Here is a 20,456-nt window from a genome sequence, read left to right on the forward strand (position 1 = left end):
TTTTTTTTTTTTTTTTTTTTTTTTTTTTTTTTTTTTTTTTACCAAAGTTGTAACCCCAGGGTACTCACTTCATAATCTGTTGTTATGATTGCATGTATGGTATCTAAAAGAAGAAAGTGCAGATGCTGGAAGTCTTGAAAATAGCATTATTTACTTGCTGTGTGTGTTGCTTAACTTGAACTTGAGCAAGCTGCCCTGTTTGATGGGAGAGAAGTTGCCTTATGTGGAACTGAGCAAGTTGCCCAACCCAGTGCAAAGAATGAAGGTTGCTTAGGAGACATGAAAAAGAACAGTTGTTGGCAGGTCATCCTAGAAGAGGGAGCAGGTGAACCTAAACAAATAGGCTGGAAAAGAACAGACCTGATAAAAATAATTTTACTTCAGTTGTTACAGATCAGACAAGTGCTGTGCAACCTGTTCCCAAATAAATTTTGTATGTGGGCTGGTGAAGGCTTTTAAAACCATTCAATCCAAACATTGCAGTATGTGCTAGTTCAACACTGGATGTAATCACACCTTTACTGAGCAAACATTACAGCCCAATTCAGTCTTATTTCATGTATTCACTAACTTGTTGTGAGGGGGCTCTGAGAAGCCAACATATTCTGTCAAATATTCTTTCAGTTTTACAGAATTAATATTCTAGATAGATGTTTTGACCGTGGACTCCCCTAAGGTGCTGGATGTCTGGTACCTTTGAAATGCCTAATAGTTTGGTAATGTTGATGCCATTGTGCTAAAATTAATAAGTGGCCTTGGAATAACTCTTGTAAATCACAGATTTAGTCTGAAGTAATTTTTTTCTTTCCACTTGCTTTTTCAGCTCACTCTTGAACTTGTTTAGAAATTGACTTTTCAGTTTTGAACTCACTGTTCTAGAAGCCTGCAGTGTGCTTTGAACCACAAAATGAATAAACTGTTTAGATTCAGACAATCCTTTAAAGAACAAAAAGTGATCAGGTGTCAAGCTTAGTCATTTTTCTAGAGGTGGAGGAATAATACATTTCCCATCTAAGGATGGGAGGAAAGAAACCAACAGAAGTAGAGACAAAAGAAGTAAAGATGCTACAAGAAAGGTCACTGTAGTGTCTTGAATGACATGGAGAAGACTGGTGAAGGCTGTTGAGAAAATTTCCAGCAATAAAAGAAACATTGAAACTGTGATTCAGATCTCTTGGCAGTGCAGTTTGGTGCAGTGTGGTGTGCTCCTGCAGGGAATCACTGATGTGCTCATTTTTTTTTTTCTTTCTTCAGTCTCCCACAGTCAAATCACTCGCTTGTATAGTCGCTTCACCAGCCTAGACAAAGGAGAAAATGGCACTCTTAGGTAGGTACTGACACTAATTTGTCTCTTTCTGTTGAAATGTCTTTAACGGTGGCTTGCTGTTGTGGGATGTGTGCATGTTTTTCTCATGTAGTGAATCACTGAGGCTGTTATAACAGGTTCCTTCATACATAGTATCTGCATGGAATTTCAAACTTCTTTTATGAAAGAAATCTGATTGCTGGACTGAGTAAAGGTACTCTCAATAACAATTCTCTTTACCATAGAGCTGAAGGTTTGTAGTAATTAATACAGGAAAGCTCAGTTGATATTGAGGATTTAACAACACATGTTTAGAAATGTTAACCATATTTTTTAATTGTTGCTTCTTATACTAAAAGCTGCCTCTAGTTTATAGGTAATTATTAAAAGAGTTGTTCCACTAGGTTATCCTTATCCTGGTTTTCAAGAGAAAGATATTTTGAGAGCAAGAACTTCTAATTATATATGATGCCCCGTGTCTTTAACAACAACCATGGCTGTTAATATGCTCAAAAATAACATGAAAGTGCTGGAACTAAGTCACTGCAACTAAATAAGTACTCACTTGATACTTTCTTTCTAGCAGTAGCTAACGGAAAATGTGCAAGGTGTTCCAATGCTGCACAGAAGTGAGCTGGTTAGCTGCAGTTTGTAGTGGTTTCACGCTAGTTGGTGGCTCTGCTGTGCTTTGCTGTTTTCTCACTCCCTCTCCTCAACAGAACTGGGAGAGAAAATGTGATGAAACGAGCTTGTCTTGTTTCTCATATTTTATCACCCCTCTCTCCCAGCTGTTGTGTGGTGTTGTTTCCCTGGTCTTAAATATGCTTTCACAGCTGTAAACAGTGTTGCACGCTGGCTCAGATTTGGCCTTTGATAGGTGCTTTTTTGAGCTGGTTGGAGCTGGCTCTCACCTAACATGAGGCAGCTGTTGTGCTCTGCTGACAGAGGGTCCCTTGCTACCAAAACCTATCACGTAAGCCTAATAGACAGTTAAATAAAAATGAAGCTTAAATCTCATCTGCAAAATATTTTTCACTTTGATCCACTGAAACTGCTGGAAAGCATTATCTGGTTATTGTATAACATGTTACTGTTTTGCTCTTTATTTACTGGACTAATTATAAACTTTTATTATACTTGACTGTTTACTGTTCTATTGATGATGCCTACAGACGTCTAACAGATGAGCTGATCATGATTGAACATGCCAGAACTGCAGTTTTGCAACCAACATAAACTGGTATAAGGCTGTAGTCTCTTGCTGGAAGTCTCTTGCTTTTCTGTGTTGATTTTGGTGTTCAAGGCTCAATCTTTGGAAGCTAATGTACATTTCTGAAAATTTGCCAAAAGAATGAACAAAAAAGGGAATCTAACCTGTTTACAGACAGGTTTTGCTTCACATCACTGTATAGCCACATATGCTGGAACCAGTGCAGAAGCTTGAGGTGATGCAGGACAGAGCGGGAAGAGGAAAGGCCTCCTAACATAGTGTACTGGTCTGGTGGGAATGGGATTAATTTTCTTCATAGCTATTCCATTGCTGTCAAACCCAGTAAACATTGATTCAGTGATCACCTGGGTTTTTTCCATGACCTGATCTTGCAAAGTGTGGCTGTAGAATGGCCTATAAAGCTAGACCTATCTATAAACCTGTCTACATAAAACACTACTTCCTGCCATTTACTTCCATGACTCATGCAATTCCTTTGGGTGCCACAAATTGTCGACTTCTCATTTAACATTTAAATTGTGCTGTCCTGTTGTGTAAACATGTCTAAGTGATCAGTTTTGGTTAAAAGTACACTTAATTCCCATTTAGTTTGTGTAGATATTTTTAGCCTCTCATTTGAACTGTGGTTGTACTGTAAGTACATGGACTGGCATAGCTGAAGGGATGGCAAGATGGAGTGTGGGGGTGGAAACAATTGTCTTGACACGGGATGGGCGGGAGCTGCTTAAACCTGTCCTGTCACTGAACCTGATGTATCATAAATTGTAACCCTGGCTGTTGTGACTAACAGACTAGCTGATGATCTATAGGTAAAAATACTACTAATGTCTCAATTGAGTTACTTGAAGTGGATACTGACAGCACCTTTGAAGTCTGCGTGTGGATTTTGTCTTTGCTGGTTAAAGATGGTTGTATCCACAACAGTCCAGCACAATTGGAACCTGGATGCACATGCTTTCTCAGTTCCTCCCTTCAACTTTTAAGGATTCAGTCATATTTGATTTGTGTAAGAGGAATAGTTAGTCATATATTCTATGAAAGATGCATATTGCTTAGTAGTTCATAGAAACATAGAATAGCCTGGGTTGAAAAGAGCCACAATGATCATCTAGTTTCAACCCCTGTGCTGTGTGCAGGGTTGCCAACAACTACACCAGGCTGCCCAGGGCCACATCCAGCCTGGACTTGGATGCCTCCAGTGATGGGGCATTCACATCCTCCTTGGGCAGCCTGGTTGGTTTCATAGGGTTAAGTATCAGAAGATGTTTTACTGTCTTTGTTGATAACCATGTGGTACTTGGAAAAGGAAATGAAGTTCATTTGGAAAAATCCTCAAGTGTGCAAACTGTTCTGTGAACTTGCATTCTTGGCCTCTGAGCGCGGCCGTATCCAGCCATGGCTGTGTTAAAGTGGCATTCAAATTTTGAAACCTGTTATGGCACTCACAATATGTGGAAGCAGTCATTAAGTTTAAGTAATGGAAAAGTATTTCCTGAAAAACAGTGCTGGGGTAGTGGGTCAGAAGCTTAGAAAGCATGGCTTCTGAAATACTGATCAAATAACTTCTTCTGGGTAAGCAAGAAGTTACTGTGCTTACTGTTATCAGATAATTTTGAAGGAATGTTGTTTTTTTTTCCCCTCTTTATCTTCTGCTTAGAATTGCAGCAACTGGTGAATGCTATCAGTTCTTTACAAGTGTAGAGAAAACATGGTATTTCCTTCATTTTCTTAAACAAAATTGCCAAACTGACTTGTGCCATATGAATGAAAACAGGTTGTTAAAGCCAGGGTAACTGTTCTTGTTGTCTTTTATTTTAATATTGTGTCTAGGAGCCTCTTGTATAGCGGCAACTTCTGCACTGGGAAATGACATGTTAAACACTTCAAAAGTATTTTTTTGCTGTACAGTGATCGGTTTAGCCTGGTGAGTTGTGAAGGAAGGTAGGCAAGTGTTCTGAAAGCTGATGGTAGAGCAGACATACTGTGCTATTTATGCAAATTCTGCACTTAAAAATGCTGTTCACAAGACTGTCTCTTGGAGAACTTTTAGAAAGCCTTTGGTGCTGGGAGAACGGTCATGAACTATCAGGGCCATCTGCTGACTTTTGTCAGCAAGTTCAATCAGCTCAGACTGAGAAAGTTCTAGGCTTGTTCTTAATAGTTCAAACTGATAGTGCATGCATTAACAACAGTGTACAAGCTAACTCTCCGAGTATGGAATTCTTTGCCTTTGCTTAAGAAAATGTGAAGGATTTCTAGCTTTGTCTAACACTGACAAAACAGGCAGCGTGTGGATTTGGATTGGTGAATGATAGGTTACTATAATAGTTTATGCTTCTGTCCTTGACTGTCCATTCATTTATTTATATTGCTTTCTGTTGCTTTTCTTCTAGTTATTTTGGCATTCTTTTCCTAATGTTTATAAAGCAATTACTCTCCAGTTAAGAAACCATTTTTAAACTTTTATAAACTGTGTGTAAGGATGAAGTTAGATGAGATGGCTGACATGGCTGTTGAAAGAGGAGGGTGATCACTCTTCCTGTATCACTTCTCCATGTTCTCAGCACATCTTTGTCAGCTGTGGTGGTATTTGCAAAGAGAAGCTGTTCAAAAATTAGTCTAATTAATCAAAGATAATTGGGAGAATGGAGAAGAAAAAGTGAGGAACTTTCCTTTTTTGTTAATGAGGTGTGTTAGACCGTCAGACAGTCTGATTTAACAAATGTTTTGTTAAATGAGGTGTGTTAGACCGTCAGACAGTCTGATTTAACAAATGTTAAAGCTGATGTTAACAGGGGAAGAGAACAAAAAAATGTCTTTTCAGTAGTAACCTGTGAAATCTGACCATGGTGCTATTTACTCTACTTTGAATTATATCCTTTTAATTTTTTTTAGAAGCTTTAAATATTTCTTATTGTCTTCACTCTGTGGACATCTTCCCCTTTTTTCCATCCCTCATGTTAAATGTACTGTTTTACTTTGTTTCACCCACTCATTTTGAAGTAAAAGGGTGGACAGCCAGAAATAATGGGAGGAAAATAGAGTCCAGTCTTAAAATTGAGAAATTCCTTGCTGCAATCTGTGAATGCTCTGGAATACATATAAAACATCCGGTCTCCACAATAACATGCAGTTAAAGGTTGCTTTGCATGTTATGTTTAAGCAAGGGTTTAGTTGAAGCCTAGCCCTGGAAATAGCCATGTTAGAAGTGCCTGTTGCTATGTTACTAAAACAGAAGAAGCAGAGGGCATCTGATTTTCCTGCAAGTTCCAGCCTCAGCCACGTGAAGTTGGCCCCAGATGACTGCAGGAAGTTTTCCTTTATGAAGTGGAGAATAACTTGCATCATGCATTAATTTACTTTTATGGCTATGAGAGCCATTTCAATTATAACACTCACTCAGTAATGCGCTCTTAACAAGCAAAAATGGTCTGCTGCAATCCTGATAATGACAGGACAAATAGGTTTGAAACCTGGGGAGTTATTTGTGGTTAATTGTTAATCTCCTGCTATAAAGTAGAACTGGCAGTTGGAATGCTGAGTGTTAATTGAGGCTTGATACTAAGAAATAGTGATATACAAGTAGAAAACCTTGAAATGTTAAGATTTTTGCCTTGAATGGAATCTGAGAGCAGTTGCTACTTTTAGATCCTAAATGCTAGCATTGAAGTTATGTTAGTAAGATGTTGCTTCTAGGGTGCATGTTTTCCACATCACCGCTTTTCGTACCTGAGTCATTAATGCATGCTCTGCCCTTCAGCTATAGCTTGAAAAGGTAGCAGTCCTGGAGGGTAGGGTAACAAGTTGATTGTGTTATGCAGATGGTGACTTTGCCAATTAAAAATAATTCAGACCTGGTCAGAGTAGATGTAGGTTTAAAAATATGATCAGGTCATTCTATTAGAAGGTCAAACAGTTTTAGCCATGTTGTAACAGATGTGCTATAATTGGGACTAACTGTGCAGTGGTGTAACTAAGTACTAGGAATACTTCAGAGTTCATTTACAGTCAGAACATCTTGCTTGATCTTTCTCAGACACTTTTCTTCCTGTCTTTAAGATCGCACCGTTATTCAAAAGGCCAGTGTGCTTAAATAGGTTTGTTCTCCTTTGCTTTCCTCTGCCAGATTCTTTAGTGCAAACTTATTGCTGATTCATTTTGGAGAGAGTGGATTTTAAAAGTAGCAGGTTCTGAATGACTGAGTTTGAAAGTTTGACTCAAAAGTCAGAAATAGCAGGGTTGCATTTGACTTTAAGGGAGCAGCCAATGTTTCTAGAGATCAGGCGGTAACTGTTAAGTTATGTATGTGGACAGAAGAGTCTGGGATTACGGGGGCTGGTTTTGTGGGTTTTGTTTGTTTTTGTAGCCTTAACATGGTGCTGTTATTGTACTTTAAAGCCCAGATGACCATGAAATATATCTTATACCAATGAACTGCTGCGCTCTATTATATTGAAAAAAACTTTGTTTCTGGAGGTATTTACAAAGAGTTGCTTATTATGCCTGCCTTGGCAATGACAGGATTACCCCACTTTCCTGTCAAGGAGATATTGTTAGGCTGGAAGAAAAATTATCTGGGCAATTTTAATAATAAAATGGACACTGTTTTCACAATCATACTGGCATGAAGGAATTACTTTAGATCAGCATAGCTTTTGTCTTTGTCTTTGGCAGAAAAAAAGTTTTAACAATAAGTGTAGCTATGCTTATTCTAGCATGTGCCTATATATATAATCATGAGTAGAAAGGAGAAGGCTGGCAAGAACAGTGAATCTTGGCAATGAACTGGTGAAGCAGCATCTAGTACACAAGCTAGGACTGAACTTACTGTTTTAAAATAGAAGTGCTTCTTAGCGGGAGATAAAAATATGAAATTTAGCATTCATCATGTAGGAAGTTCTTTCATGAGACTGAACAGTGCAGATCACCTGCAAGTATATGTGGAGGAGCATAGCATGATATTGTCCTAGAATCTGGAGTGAACTAGTCTGGAGAAATCATTGCCAGATGTAGCTCCAAAACACATAGTTTAAGAAGTTTACTTTTCCTTCAAAACCATTTCAGAAGTTTTCCTTCCTTAAACTGAAAACTAGTGAGCACCATTTCTAGGGATGCTTCTAGCACAAATAGGGTTAGCATCTCAATTCTTCTTAAGCAGTTATTCCTCCTGTGACTTGCAGACTTGTTTATACAGGCTTGTTGTGTTCTTACCTCACTTAGCCGTGAAGACTTCCAGCGGATTCCAGAGCTTGCCATCAATCCTCTGGGAGACCGAATTATCAATGCCTTTTTTTCAGAAGGGTGAGTTCCAACTGCCTGGATTTGTGAATAGTCACAAAATGTACAGTACATTCCTACTTCTAATAGGAATGAAATGATGATTAAAGCACAGAATTTGAATTCGGTGATAACATCTCAAACTTCTCATCGTCACGTTGGTATGTTGCTTCCTCTGTATGCTTTCATTACATAATAAGAGACACTTGTCTCTTTTGAGAGAGTTTTGTATGCTTTATTCAGTGACAAGATTTGCCTGCATGTCACTGTTGTCTGTTCTTCTTGCTATCCTGCTTTTGAGGAAGGTCAAAGGCATGGACTTTGATTCTTAAAGCAAACTTGTAGCAGTAATACTTTAGGTGAAGTAGCATTGCAGTAACTAATTAAATTTTTTTCTTTGCTTTTTTTGCCTTCTAAGTGTGCCTTAGTTAACAGATCAACTTCTGTTTTTTAATTTGCGTCATATTTAAGGTGTAGCTTATGACATTTGCAGCATGAGTCCAAAGAGGCAGATTTCCAGTATTGAAGGACAGGATTCAGATCAGCAAGACATACTGCTAGACTTGGGTGTAGTTGCAGGATAACTGAGGCAAAGGTAAAAGGTGAAAGCTTGAATTTAAACACTGCTTGTGGGCAAAGAGGGGAGTAGTCCGTAACAAGACTTCTTGCAGGTTTTTTCCCTTGTATATCACACAAGAGCTGCCTTTGATCACAGGTTGCTAAACCCTGAATAGATAGGAATTAAGAATTTCCATGGTATGGACAACTGAGACATTTTTACTGTTCTTTATTGAAATAAAAAACCTGTATGAACTACGCTGAAGCTGACTGGCTAAAATGCTTGTGCAGGGAGGACCAAGTGAATTTCCGTGGATTCATGAGGACACTAGCCCACTTCCGGCCCATAGAAGATAATGAAAAGAGCAAAGACCAGAATGGACCAGAACCACTGAACAGCCGAAGTAACAAGCTCCACTGTAAGAAATAGGGACCTTCCATTAGAAGCAATTCAGATTCTTTTCTCTCTCTGAGAAGAGAGCAAAGGGGTTTAGCGTCTTCTACCCAGTCATTCCCTGTGGAATGATACCCTATAATAATCTGATTTTTTTAAATGAACTTGCAATCTTACCTGTCCAGAATATCAGTAGTCAACCTGTATTTGTATAAGATTTGATAGAATTGTTTGAATCTTAAGTTCATATGTCTTTTGTTAGAAAACGTTTAGGAAATGTTTAAAAATGGTTTGCAATGGTTATATCATGTTAAGAAGCCATGTTTTGTGCACAAATGGGCTTTTCTATTTCTTTCTCCAGTCGTCTGTGTAATATAGTGCTTACTGAATGCACTAGGCAGCGCTTCCCAGAGCACTTAAAAGTTGTTGTAAATCTCAGCTAGAGTATAGTGGAAGGTAATGGACAATTGTAAAAATGGCTGGCTCTGAAGTCAAAGCACTGAATACATCTTAGAGCCACTGTGATTAAGGGCTTTAAAGAATTAACTCTGCAAGTAGAATGCTTCTGTAACTTTGAGTACTTACATGTGTACTTAATGTTCCTCACTTCTCGGCAAAAAAAAAAACCTTCTATGGAACTGAACATGAATTGTGTGGAGTCAAAATTCTACATGATTTATCTTAAAATGATTTGTGATGAGTTGTTGTTATTTTTATAGGTAGTTGTCAGGAAGAAAAACAATGGCACTTGAATTCAGTGCTCTTTTTCTCTCCCTGCAGTTGCTTTTCGGTTATATGATCTAGACAAAGACGACAAGATTTCCAGGGATGAGCTTCTTCAGGTACTTCAGACTATTCCATCATCTGTCATTTCACACCATTTAGAATGAAGAGGGGTGTTGGTAACAGTCTTGATGGAATTCTTGCAGGAATTTGTGGTTATTTGTTATCTCTGGTTTAAAGCTTTAGATATATGAAGCCTTAATCTCATTTGGTAGCCCAGATTGTTTGATCAAACCAGGGATTCTAGATTTAGTTTTAAACTACAGTGTTAGGCTAAATAAGATCTTACTAGAAATGATTCCTAAAAGGAAGGTCTTATTGATAAAGATGCTTAAAAATCCAACAAATACACTAAGTCTCTTAAGAGCTGTCTTCTGCAACTTTCTAACATGACTTCATAGGGGACATTGCTAAGGGTGAATGCAGTCATTCTTCTGGTTGTCTTTGTACTCTCTAACTAGAATAAAGCTCTGTGAAACTGCAGCAAAGACCAGCAAAGATAATCAAAGTTCATCAGTGGCTGTATGTATTTAAGCTAGGCTTAAGCTAGGAGTAATTACATACTGCTAATCCTGGGAGGTAGACATGGCAATTTGCGGTTCTTGATGTAAGACAAGGTTTTGATTTTGACTGAAACTGCCCACTTTCAATCTGTGCAGAAGATGCTTTACTAAATGTTAGGGGGTAATGGCTGCTATCACTTGTGCATATACTTAGAAAATTCCTGTAGGAAGCATTTTGAACGGTAGATGTTCAAATCAAGTATTCGTACATTTTGTGGGAAAAATTAGAAGCATTGGAACAAAATGTTATTCTAGTTTCAGAAGTTGTTTTTTTTTTTACTACTTCTGTGTCTTTCAGCTGCTTAGTGAGAAAGCTGGCTGAAGAAGAAAGCTTTCTTTCCTGCAATCCTTTATGTATAAGGACCAGTAATAATAAAAAAAAACTACCCAAACTGTCCAGAAATATTTCCATGGAAATCTTTGAGTTGTTCTTCTAAGTCATTACCTAGACAGCATGCATGAGAAATAATATTAAAAATACTTGTATTTATAACACCTATGATTAAAAATTAATAATCTAAGGACTTACATATGTTACAGGTGTTACGGATGATGGTTGGTGTCAACATCTCAGATGAGCAGCTTGGCAGCATTGCTGACAGGACAATCCAGGAAGCCGATCAAGATGGGGATTGTGCCATCTCCTTTGCAGAGTTTGTAAAGGTTGGTAAATTACATATTTGACACAAGTAAATGCAGCTGCTTAGTAAACAGACAGATCATTCAGACTTAAATGCAGATGGAAAAATAAGTTGTTGAAGTATTTCTTCTGCTTGCATTTGGCTTATTAGGACAGATGTTTTTTAAGCTGTTCTCTTAGGGTGCAAATAATTAGTCCATGTTTCTCTCGTGTAAGCTACAGCACTGAACATACTGCAGAATTTTCATCTCATGCGAAGACTACTTCAGGCATCTGATCCTAAACGTATCTTGTAGAATAAGGTGTTAATGAAATAGTGACAAGAGCTTAAAAATGAGATAATATACTCCCGAAACCAGCTCATAATGAGGCAACAGAGATTTGCAATGCAGCAAACAATGTAATATTATAAATGCTTCTTTCTACACAAATAGCCTGACTAGCAGTAACAACAAAGTAATTCTGTATGGTTGTGTTGGTCCAATTTCACTTTATATTTTCTGTTACACAACCAATTATATACTAACATACAGACTCCTAGCTGTAGTCCTGTTAATTGCATCTCCTGATGGTTGCAGGAATAGCTAGCAGTAAGGAGCCATTATGTAGTCAGCAGAAAAAAGTGGTTCTCCAAGTAACAATTTTAACGTAGTGGGATGGGATTGATGATAGGAATCAGACACATCCTGGATGTATGGGCAAAGATGAGATGAGGCAGCATAAACAAAATGCAGTGTGGGAAATTCTTAGTAGGATCAGGTGCTAGAGATACAGAACCCCTCTTCCTTTGAGAAATTTAAAACTCAACTGGGTGAGACCTTCAGTGACTTAATCTAGCTGGCCCTGCTTTACGCACTGGGAAAGCTGAACTAAATGATATCCAGGAATCTCTTAGAACTTAAATTACTCTAAATTCAGCTTTAAAATGGTCTGCTGTGGTCTTTTAGTTCAACTGCTTGTGTCCCTTCTTCTAGTCCATTGTTTCCTCACCATGCATTCTTGTACAATCTACTTTTGAGAATAGCTCAGCCCTTTCTGGACTATTGGCAACCTGCATCAGTTGTATTTTAGTTGACATCCTTCTTCAGATTTAAATGGCTGGAGTTTCTTTCCAGAACAAAACACAGCAGTCTGTAGATGAATGTCATGCCAAATTGAAGATGCTCTATGTTCCTGCCCATGTCCTTTTTACTTGCAAGAAAGAAATATCTTGTGTAAATTAACTAAAATAACTGTTTCTGGATCTTATTGCAGGTTTTGGAGAAGGTGGACGTAGAGCAGAAAATGAGTATTCGTTTTCTTCACTGATGGATGGAGAACCTATTCCTTTCTACCCTTACTATAAGATGAATAGAACTTCATTATTTCCTTGCCACCTTCCCCCAAAGCATTGTTACTGGTGCATATAAAATACATCTCCAACCCTTCACTGATTTGTTCTACCAATGTGAACATTCCCTGTGCATCAGGAACTAAGAGAAATAGCTGCCATGGAACTTGGAAAGGAGCATTAAAAAAAATCCTTCCATTTTTAATTTTTACTTCTTCCCTTGTCTCCTTTTGCGTTATGAGTAAATGTTTCTCCTTTTGGTGTACTGCAGTTTAATCTACAAACTGATTCTTCTGAGTTCTGAATCTGAGAATGGAAAAAGGAAAATGCCACAGAAATGCCTTCTGAAATGCTTCTTGAAGATGAGTATCTACTCAAATACTAAGTGCAGTGATAATTGTTCACCTTCGTTTCCAGTAGTGGCTTCACATCATAGCTATCTCTTTCTTCCTTAGTTGGCTCTTTATTTTTTTTCTTCCCTGCTTTCAAATCTTGACGTCTACAAAAAGATGATATAGTTCTTATAGTGTCATTGCAAACTAGCACAGAATGCATGGTAACAGTCCAGAGGTATGTTGTGGAGACTTTCTTCTTTTGGGGATTGATTCACAGTAAGAGAATAGGCACAGTAAAAGAATGTGTGGTGGAGATGGACAGTGGTGTCCTCAAAGGAAATAGGAACTCTGCACTAAGGCACTTAAATAGTTTCTGCATTTGCTGCAGGAATGTTTCTTTCCTATGAATAGCTTCCAAACTTGACATGAAGTCAGGTGAAACATGAAGTACCTTTTCCAGGTTGCTTTACTCTAAGATGCCTCTTCCCATTCGGGTGGCTTTGCCTCTGAAGGTGGAAACTTGTTTACCAGCATACATAATGCAAGAAAACTATTCATGCCAAAAACTGGGATTTGTCTTTCTGTCACTGCCCTGATAAGTGTCATGGAACATTACTGATTTTTTTTTCTTAATTCTAGTGACCTGGACGCTAGTAGTTATTTGCACTTTTCAGTATGGAAGTCCTGGTCTTTTAGATTTGTGTTGATTGTACTAGGTGTGTTTATGGAAGGTTGGGCATGCAAATACTGCTTGGAAGTACATATTTTGAGTACTAGTAGTGATATTTCAGAATATATTCCTACATAAATCTCTCTGCAAGTATAAGATAATTATGCTTTCATTTATCTTTCATTTAATACAGTTAATATATTTACTCCCAATCAAATCAAGATGTTGGAAGTATTGAAGGTTCAACAGCAGCACACTTTTCTGTGGTTAGATTGGCAAATGATCTCACCTAGTTCAGCTGGAGCAGCCTATGGTCTGGGAAGACCTTACAGTAAAACCAAAAAGCTCTAGGAGCTTCTTTATTGAAGAATCAGTGTTACAACTGCTTCTTTGTCATTTGTTTATATTTCTATAAATACTGCCAGTCTCAAACTACCCTCAAATATTCGTTTTATTTTCTTTGTTCCTTGACTCATTTACTTCTGTAAAATAACATGCAGGTCTCTGAAGGATTTCTGGTTTGTTTTAAATTAAGGAATTGCAGAATAAAATGCTATCCTTTGTTTTGCAGTGCGCAGCACAAGTCCAGAAACAAATTAAAAACCTCTGTATGAGGAAAAATGTTTTGACTGTCATGTAAAATAGGATTGTAATAATGTTAATGAAGTCGTTTGTTTTTTGGTTTTTTGGTTTTTTTTTTTTTTTTTTTGAAGTTGTACGCATTGTGATCTGCTTTAAAGTGTTGCTCTCCTATTCTGGCTGTATAGTTGTAACCTACAGTTGTGCCTTATTGTCCCAGTGAGACTGGATATTGTATTTATCAACCCATAAATAAACCTTCCACTGTATTAAAAACAAACAAACACAATTTATTATAATGGATATCCTCAGGCTAGAAAAATTAAGTACCAGTGCAATAGTATAGCTAGCATGCTTTACAAATGAATTCTTGTAACTTTGTTTTGAGAGTATTGCCAAAATCCTTCTTTCTGCTGGTAAAGTGGAAGAAACCAGTAGTCCAAAACAGGACCTCCACAGGAGCACATGCAACACTACAACATGGATTCTGTAAGAACAGGAGCATTACATTTCTCCATGGTTCCAAACAAGGGTGGGGGGTGTTTTGGTGCATTTTTTTCCTTGAGGGTGGAGGAAGGAAAGGGGAAGGAAAAAAGCAGATCTGACTTTCCTATTAGGTGTTCAAATCAATTAGAAGCTGCATGGGATGCAAAGCAATAGGAAGGCAACCTTAGGCTTGTGGAATTTTGTCTTTACTGAAGTTTATAGGCTAGTTTCAGAGATGGGCATTGGTTATTGAGAAGCTGTTTTTATCTTCATGAGAAGTAGCTGATTGATAAGTATTGTTAGCAACCTTCCTCAGGCTTCCGTACCCCCTGCTAGTCAAGGATAAACTACAAAAACATGATTCTCTACTTTACAGCTCAGGCTGTCTACAACTGAGTATCTTATTCAGTGTTCTGCAGCCTGTGTATTTGAGTTGTGAAGTGAGAGGTGGTAGACAAGTTGTACAGAATGGAGATTTCATGTCTTGTTTAATTTAAAATATTTCAAAAGGAATCTGTATACGTATAAGCAGATCTCCGAGAAAAAAAAAAAAAAAAATTGGGAATAGCGTGCAGATGTTAGCAGTGGAGGCGGCAGGTCTCCTTTGACACGACCGCGGGCACGAAGCTGCCCGGTAGGGGAGCGCGGTTGGGATTTCCTGCGGAGCGGAGCGGGCCGCCTGTAGCCGTGATGAGTCAGTGCGCGCTGGGGGTGGTTCTCGGGAGCTCTGTGAATGGATCCGTACTCCTTCACACTACTCGATGCGTTCACCGGTCGTCTTCAAGCGTAAAATTACAGTTGCTGGCGGGGGCGATAAAAATAGATGCATCTGCGCCACGGGATCCGGCAGTGGGAGCGGAGGCAGCCGCTCCAACGAGCGGCCCGCCCCAGCTCGGCTCGGCCGCTCCGCACGCGGCACCGAGGACGTGACCGTTAACGTGCGCCGAATGGAGGGCGGGGAGCGTCGGTCCCGGCGCCAGGGGCGGCCGCCGGCATGCTTTGTGGAGCAGGCCCGCTCCTCCCCGCCTAGCTGCGGCCGGAGAGCCTCAGCCCGCGGGCGCCGCCCGTTCCGCCGGGGCCTCCCTTCCCGAGCCGCTCCTTCCAACTCCCGTGGAGGTCAAGGGAGGATTCGCCCGAGGACGGCCCGCTCGCGCGGCCCGAGCCAGTCGTTCCGCGGGCGTGTGCTCTTCGCGGAGCCAATCGGAAAGGGCAGCCTCAGAGGTGGGCGGCGAGCATCCGTGACGGACGGTGCCGGCTACCAATCGACGTCCAAGCCGGACGGCGGATGCCTGGGAGCGGCATCCAATAGGCTTGCTGCCGAGGGGGCGGGGCGCCGTCGCCGGGAGCCGCGAGCCCCCCGCCGGGTGGCCGCGGTGAGGAGGGGAAGATGGCGGAGTGAGAGGAAGAGGCGGAGGGGCTGGGCCGGCCGCGGCCCCGCGGCCTTGGCCGCGCTCAGGTGAGTGCAGCAGGTGGACGAGGATTCCGTCGGGGGGCCGCGCCCATCCCGCCGCCCCGATCCCTCGCCGGGCCGGGCTCGGCACGGTCGCACCGCCGCTTCCCCAGGCTCTGGGCCGGATCCGGCGCGCACCCGGGCGACTCCCGGCCCCCCGGCCCGCAGCGCGGCCTCCCAGCCGGAGCGGCCCTCAGGGGCAAGATGGGACGGCAGAGCCGCAGGCGGCGCCCCGGTGAGGAGTGGGAGCGGGCCGGGCCCGCCGCGGCCGCCCGGTGGCCTTGGTTGCGAGGGGAACTCGGCAGCGGAGCTGGGCCGCGGTGGGGCGGGGAGCCGAGCCGGGCGGTAGCGCTGCCGTCCGGAGGCTCCGCGCCCTGTTGACGCGGGACGTGGTGGCTCCGGGCCAGCCGTCGCCGTCGGAAAGCGGGAGCGATCCACGGGGCAAAGTAACTTCGGGACGGCGCCCATTGCGGGGTTCGAGGCGAACCGAGCGGCGCGGGTGGCAATCGCTAGGGAGGTGAAAAGGGCCTTAGACGTCGGTAAGCTGTCATTGAGATCCTCCTGCCCTTCCCTGCGTGTACGGGTCTGAAGCCGTCTCTAGCACGGGAGTGCCTTGTGTCTCATGTTTTATAATAGTTCTTTAAATCTAGTTTGTTACGGAGTTCAAAGTGGCTACGTTTTCACTGTCAGGTAAAAGTAAAAAAAGATAACCCACCAAAGTGGCTAAATGAGAAGTTTTAGATCCTGTGTAGACACGGGGCGTCCTCTTGCATGACCTGATAATAAGAAACTTGTTTGTAACCAATGGAATAGCTTGGAAGAAACGTTAAGTGTGATTTGGCAACCAGTTCTAAAAGCAGTAGCTACTTCTAAGACCATTTCCTAAGGAATGCTTTGTATGTGCTGCAGCATGTTTCTATCCCTTATGCTGTATCATTCTCCTAGTAACAGTAAGGGCAGCTTGTGAGCAACCCAATGTTAAGACTGCTGCTGTATACCTGCTTAGACATGTCTATGTATGAATGGTTTGAAATTAAATGATTGAAATATACCAAGCAATTTGCCTTGATTGTATAATGTAAAGAGATAATTTTTCTTTATACTGTAATTAGAAGAATGGTAACCTATCGGCTCTCTTCATGTGAAGCTGTACAGTTTTGAGCAGTAACGAAGTACGTTTGGTTTAGTATATATTCTTAATTGCTTTGAATGCTCGAGAACTTTCAGAAGTCGTACAAAAATAAATTAGAAAAAGAAATTACCCTAGCGTATGCCACACTGACAGATGGCACTGCTTTACAGTCTTGCTTGTGGTGCTGTGAGCCCATGCAATATGTGCCTAGGCTGTGCATCTTACACCTCTCATTGGGATGTCAAAAATTAGGGGCCAACTAAGGCTGAACTTTCTGACCGAGTCTGTGAAGAGTCTGAAGTACCTCTTCAACACCTCCCATGTTCATCCTGTAAAACTAGAAAAGAAATGATGATTGAAAGCAGTGCTGATGGTTACCTGAATGGAAGATGCAAAGGCACAAACAGTTTCCCTAAAATGGGATGTGCAACCAGAGATGTTTCTTTGCTTGAAAAGTAGAGAGCCATAGGACCTATCTATTCCGTCACTATGATATGTATAGAAATTGCAGCTGTGAAACAGCGTTGCCTATTTTATCTACTGCTGTAGGAAGTAGCAGTAAACCAAAAAGATAGGAAATATCCTTAGGAACCTCAGAGGAGGTGAGGGTAAATTTATTTTAAATAGAAACAGGTTACAGTGACTTAGGCTTGGAATCTAATTAACAGCTGGATGTGTGCACTGCCTGAGATGTCCGTCCAGCAGCCAAGGGAGTATGGCAGGAGTATGGCTTACTTCATCTGTCTAGCAGTCAGGGATCTTTTGCAGAGGACAAGGGACATCAGCTGGCAAGTTCTTATGTCCTATGGACTCCCAGCGTGTTGTCTATTCTGTACTGTTGGTGCACTCAGTGTATCCTTTTGGAGCTGACAGTGATCTGTCTCTCCACCCTGTCCCGTTCTGTGAATTGTCACTGTTTTCTCTTGCCAGATGGGATGTCTCCTGAAATTGCAGAAGGATGCACCCGAGGACCTACTAACTAAGGTGCTGATAATGCAAGCCCTTCTGAGAGCCCTGTCCCTGCTCTGTGATGGTATGTATATATACATATACATATTATGATTATGCTACTTCTGTTTTGTAATATAAGCTTTTGTCATTATCAGCTTTCTAGTTACATTTGGCACTTTAAGCTATCAGAAAGTCCTCAATGGACACGGTATCCTAAGTGCTAATTTTGCTTTATGCATTTTCACATATCTCCATCAAATATAACTTTTGACTGTTTGTCTCTGTGACCCTTTTCCATAAGCCTGTTTCTAAGTGTTCCTCGTACACTTCTCAGGTTATACAGTTGTATATTCTTCATTTTAGTGTCCATTCTACTTCTGGTGTGCTGGTTATGTCAATAGATTGACCTTTTCCCCCCCTAGAGTTCACGGAAATTAACCTTTAGTTACAGTAGAGCAAAAGCAATATCAGTGGGCAATAGGTCAAAACTCTGTAAAATAGTAGTTATGAAATGTTTAACAGGAAAGAATCTATATATATAATGCTGAGTTTTCACAGGTATTTCTTGTTCTAGATTATATGTTCAGAGTAATGTATGAAACAAGAAAAATAACTTTTTTTCCCTGCATTTCCCATAGATTTTAATTATGGAGTTGCTGCTGTCACTGTCAGTTACAGTGCCTGCTAATTTTAAATAGCCTTGATTTATATCTGGTTGCATTAGCAAGTTCTTTTGATGCTGTTGTGAACCTTCTCCCACATCACCTATGGAAATCAGATAGAAAGCATATCAAGAAGACTGGTTAAAAACTGGGGTATCCAAAATCAGTGAACTTAAAATAAATAATCAGTATTGGGTGCGACATTATTTTGCATGAGTTACTTTATGTCTCCTGTGGCCTTTTTGTAAAAAGACTTTCTGAAGTTGTAGGTTTAGGACAAGTGAAGGAAAACCCAACTTCTCAAAGACCAATCTTGGACAATGTCTTGTTTCCATTTGCTTGATAAGTAAGCTTGGAGAATTAGATAACTGTTATTTATTAAATCAATTGTTTTGGTAATCAGTTACTACTGATTCCTCAGCCTCTTGGAGCTGCACAGTACTTGTCAAGTTCTTGTGGGGGGCTCAAATCAGGAGAGTCAGAACTGACAACAGGACGATGGTCCAAGCAGCCTGAAGCCCAGTGCTAGGGATCATCTGCTCAGTGCAGATTTTCTGGAGGTGCAGGTCTCTGCTGCTTGCAGAAATACAGAAATTTCATTTAATTTTTCATCTCTCTAGATTCTCTGAAGAGAATGTTGTGTTGAAAAATAGTGGTGAGTGAACCAAAAGATTATTTAGGTACTAAATATAAAATACTAAACTTCTCAGGTTTTTTGTTCCTTTCCTTCTTTCTCTACCTTCCCTTCTTTCCCCTTTTTTCTTTCTTTCCCTTACTGAATGCATCAGTTAGTGAGATTTTAAGAAAAAACTTAGAATCCTTTTAGAGAACTGGAATTTTGTCTCAGTGTTGATTTCAACTTGGGCTTTGCTTGTGGTAAACCTTGATTTAACTGTGTATATGCTAACAGGAATAAATGCTTTGGAAGTTATTAAGTACCTGATCCATGTTGTCATTTTACTCTTCTGAGACAGCAACCGTGTCATTCCATTATCTTAGAGTAGTTATCTTAAAGGTAGATTTGTTAAACAGAAGGATTGGAAGAACAGTAATGTAACCAAATGTCAATTATCAAGTAAAAGAAAGCGAATTCAAAATGTCTGAGTATGACAATCAACTTCTAGAATTTTGATTTGTTTATTTTTCCCTGTAAATGAAGTAGGCATATTCTGGTAGTTAAGATATATAACAGACTGTTAGATTCCATTCTCAGCTTAGCTATAAATCTTTGGCGTGTTTTTTGCATCTCTGCAGGTCTGTTTTTCCTCACCTTCGTGATAAGAATAAGACTTTCCCATCAGTTGTGGGCATGGATACTCAAGCTCATGATCCGCTGAAATATTTGCGTGCCTCATGAAGAAGGTGAAAGGTGATGGCGGTGTGCTGTATTGCCATTTTCATGGCCTACTCGCTACTTCTAATATAGGAGTTGAAAAATATTACCTGAAGATTGTTTCTGAACAACTAAAGGAGTAAGGTAATTAGAGTAATATGAGAAAGGCACACAAGGACAGACCGGGGAAAGGGAGGGGTGGGAAAAGTTAGAAAACGTGACGTATCCTCATGCTCTTATATCTGAGAAAGAAAGTAGAGAGAAAAAACGCTTCCTTTTTCACATCTCTCATTGTTGTATAGGAGAATGCAGGACTGTACTCATGTTACCTTCTAATCCAGGCTGACGTCAACCTTGAAGGAAAAAACAAACATATTTTAACAGCTTCTGTGACTAGGTAATTCTGGGTGTGTCACTGATGAAAGGCCAGGAGATCAGTGACAAGATGGCAGTTGGCGAACTATGTCTACGCTGTGGGCAAGTGTGGAGAAAATGAGTAAAAAAAACCAGCCACCTGATCTGTGATTTTACAGCTGTCATAAGTGCTTTTTTTTTCCGCTACAGCACGGGCAGTTTTGTCATTAATTAGGTAACACTTTAGAGTGTCTCTTTGAATTGGGACCTGCTATAGCAAACTTTATTCTCTCTGTGTGCATTCCAGTACTATCTCAACATTGTCATAGCATATGTCAGAGCCACAGTTGAGAAGTCTCATAGCTTTTTAACATTGGTGTACTTTTGGATGCACTGCTTCTGAGTAAGTGTGTAGTTCAGTA

At 40.5% G+C, this 20,456-nt stretch overlaps 2 protein-coding genes across 4 annotated transcripts in view; both read left to right on the plus strand.

Annotated features, from left to right (window-relative positions):
- CHP1 (calcineurin like EF-hand protein 1) overlaps positions 1–13,946 on the plus strand; it is a 17,325-nt gene extending 3,379 nt beyond the window's left edge. The window contains exons 2-7 of the mRNA XM_042867416.1: positions 1,255–1,327; positions 7,758–7,838; positions 8,664–8,791; positions 9,547–9,608; positions 10,653–10,775; positions 12,007–13,946. Coding sequence (XP_042723350.1) covers positions 1,255–1,327; positions 7,758–7,838; positions 8,664–8,791; positions 9,547–9,608; positions 10,653–10,775; positions 12,007–12,060 — 521 coding nt within the window. The 3' untranslated portion in view covers positions 12,061–13,946. The remainder of the gene's footprint in view (positions 1–1,254; positions 1,328–7,757; positions 7,839–8,663; positions 8,792–9,546; positions 9,609–10,652; positions 10,776–12,006) is intronic.
- A 1,572-nt stretch (positions 13,947–15,518) lies between these two features.
- The window catches only part of NUSAP1 (nucleolar and spindle associated protein 1), a 35,881-nt gene continuing 30,943 nt past the window's right edge, over positions 15,519–20,456 (plus strand). For all 3 annotated transcript variants that reach the window (XR_006178248.1, XM_042868156.1, XM_042868166.1), the window contains exons 1-3: positions 15,519–15,608; positions 17,665–17,767; positions 19,602–19,824. The gene's annotated coding sequence lies outside the window, so the exon portion shown is untranslated. The remainder of the gene's footprint in view (positions 15,609–17,664; positions 17,768–19,601; positions 19,825–20,456) is intronic.

The sequence above is a fragment of the Lagopus leucura genome, unplaced genomic scaffold, assembly GCF_019238085.1.
Source record: "Lagopus leucura isolate 7727_CA_CO unplaced genomic scaffold, USGS_WTPT01 Super-Scaffold_1, whole genome shotgun sequence".
Classification (NCBI taxonomy): Eukaryota; Metazoa; Chordata; class Aves; order Galliformes; family Phasianidae; genus Lagopus; species Lagopus leucura.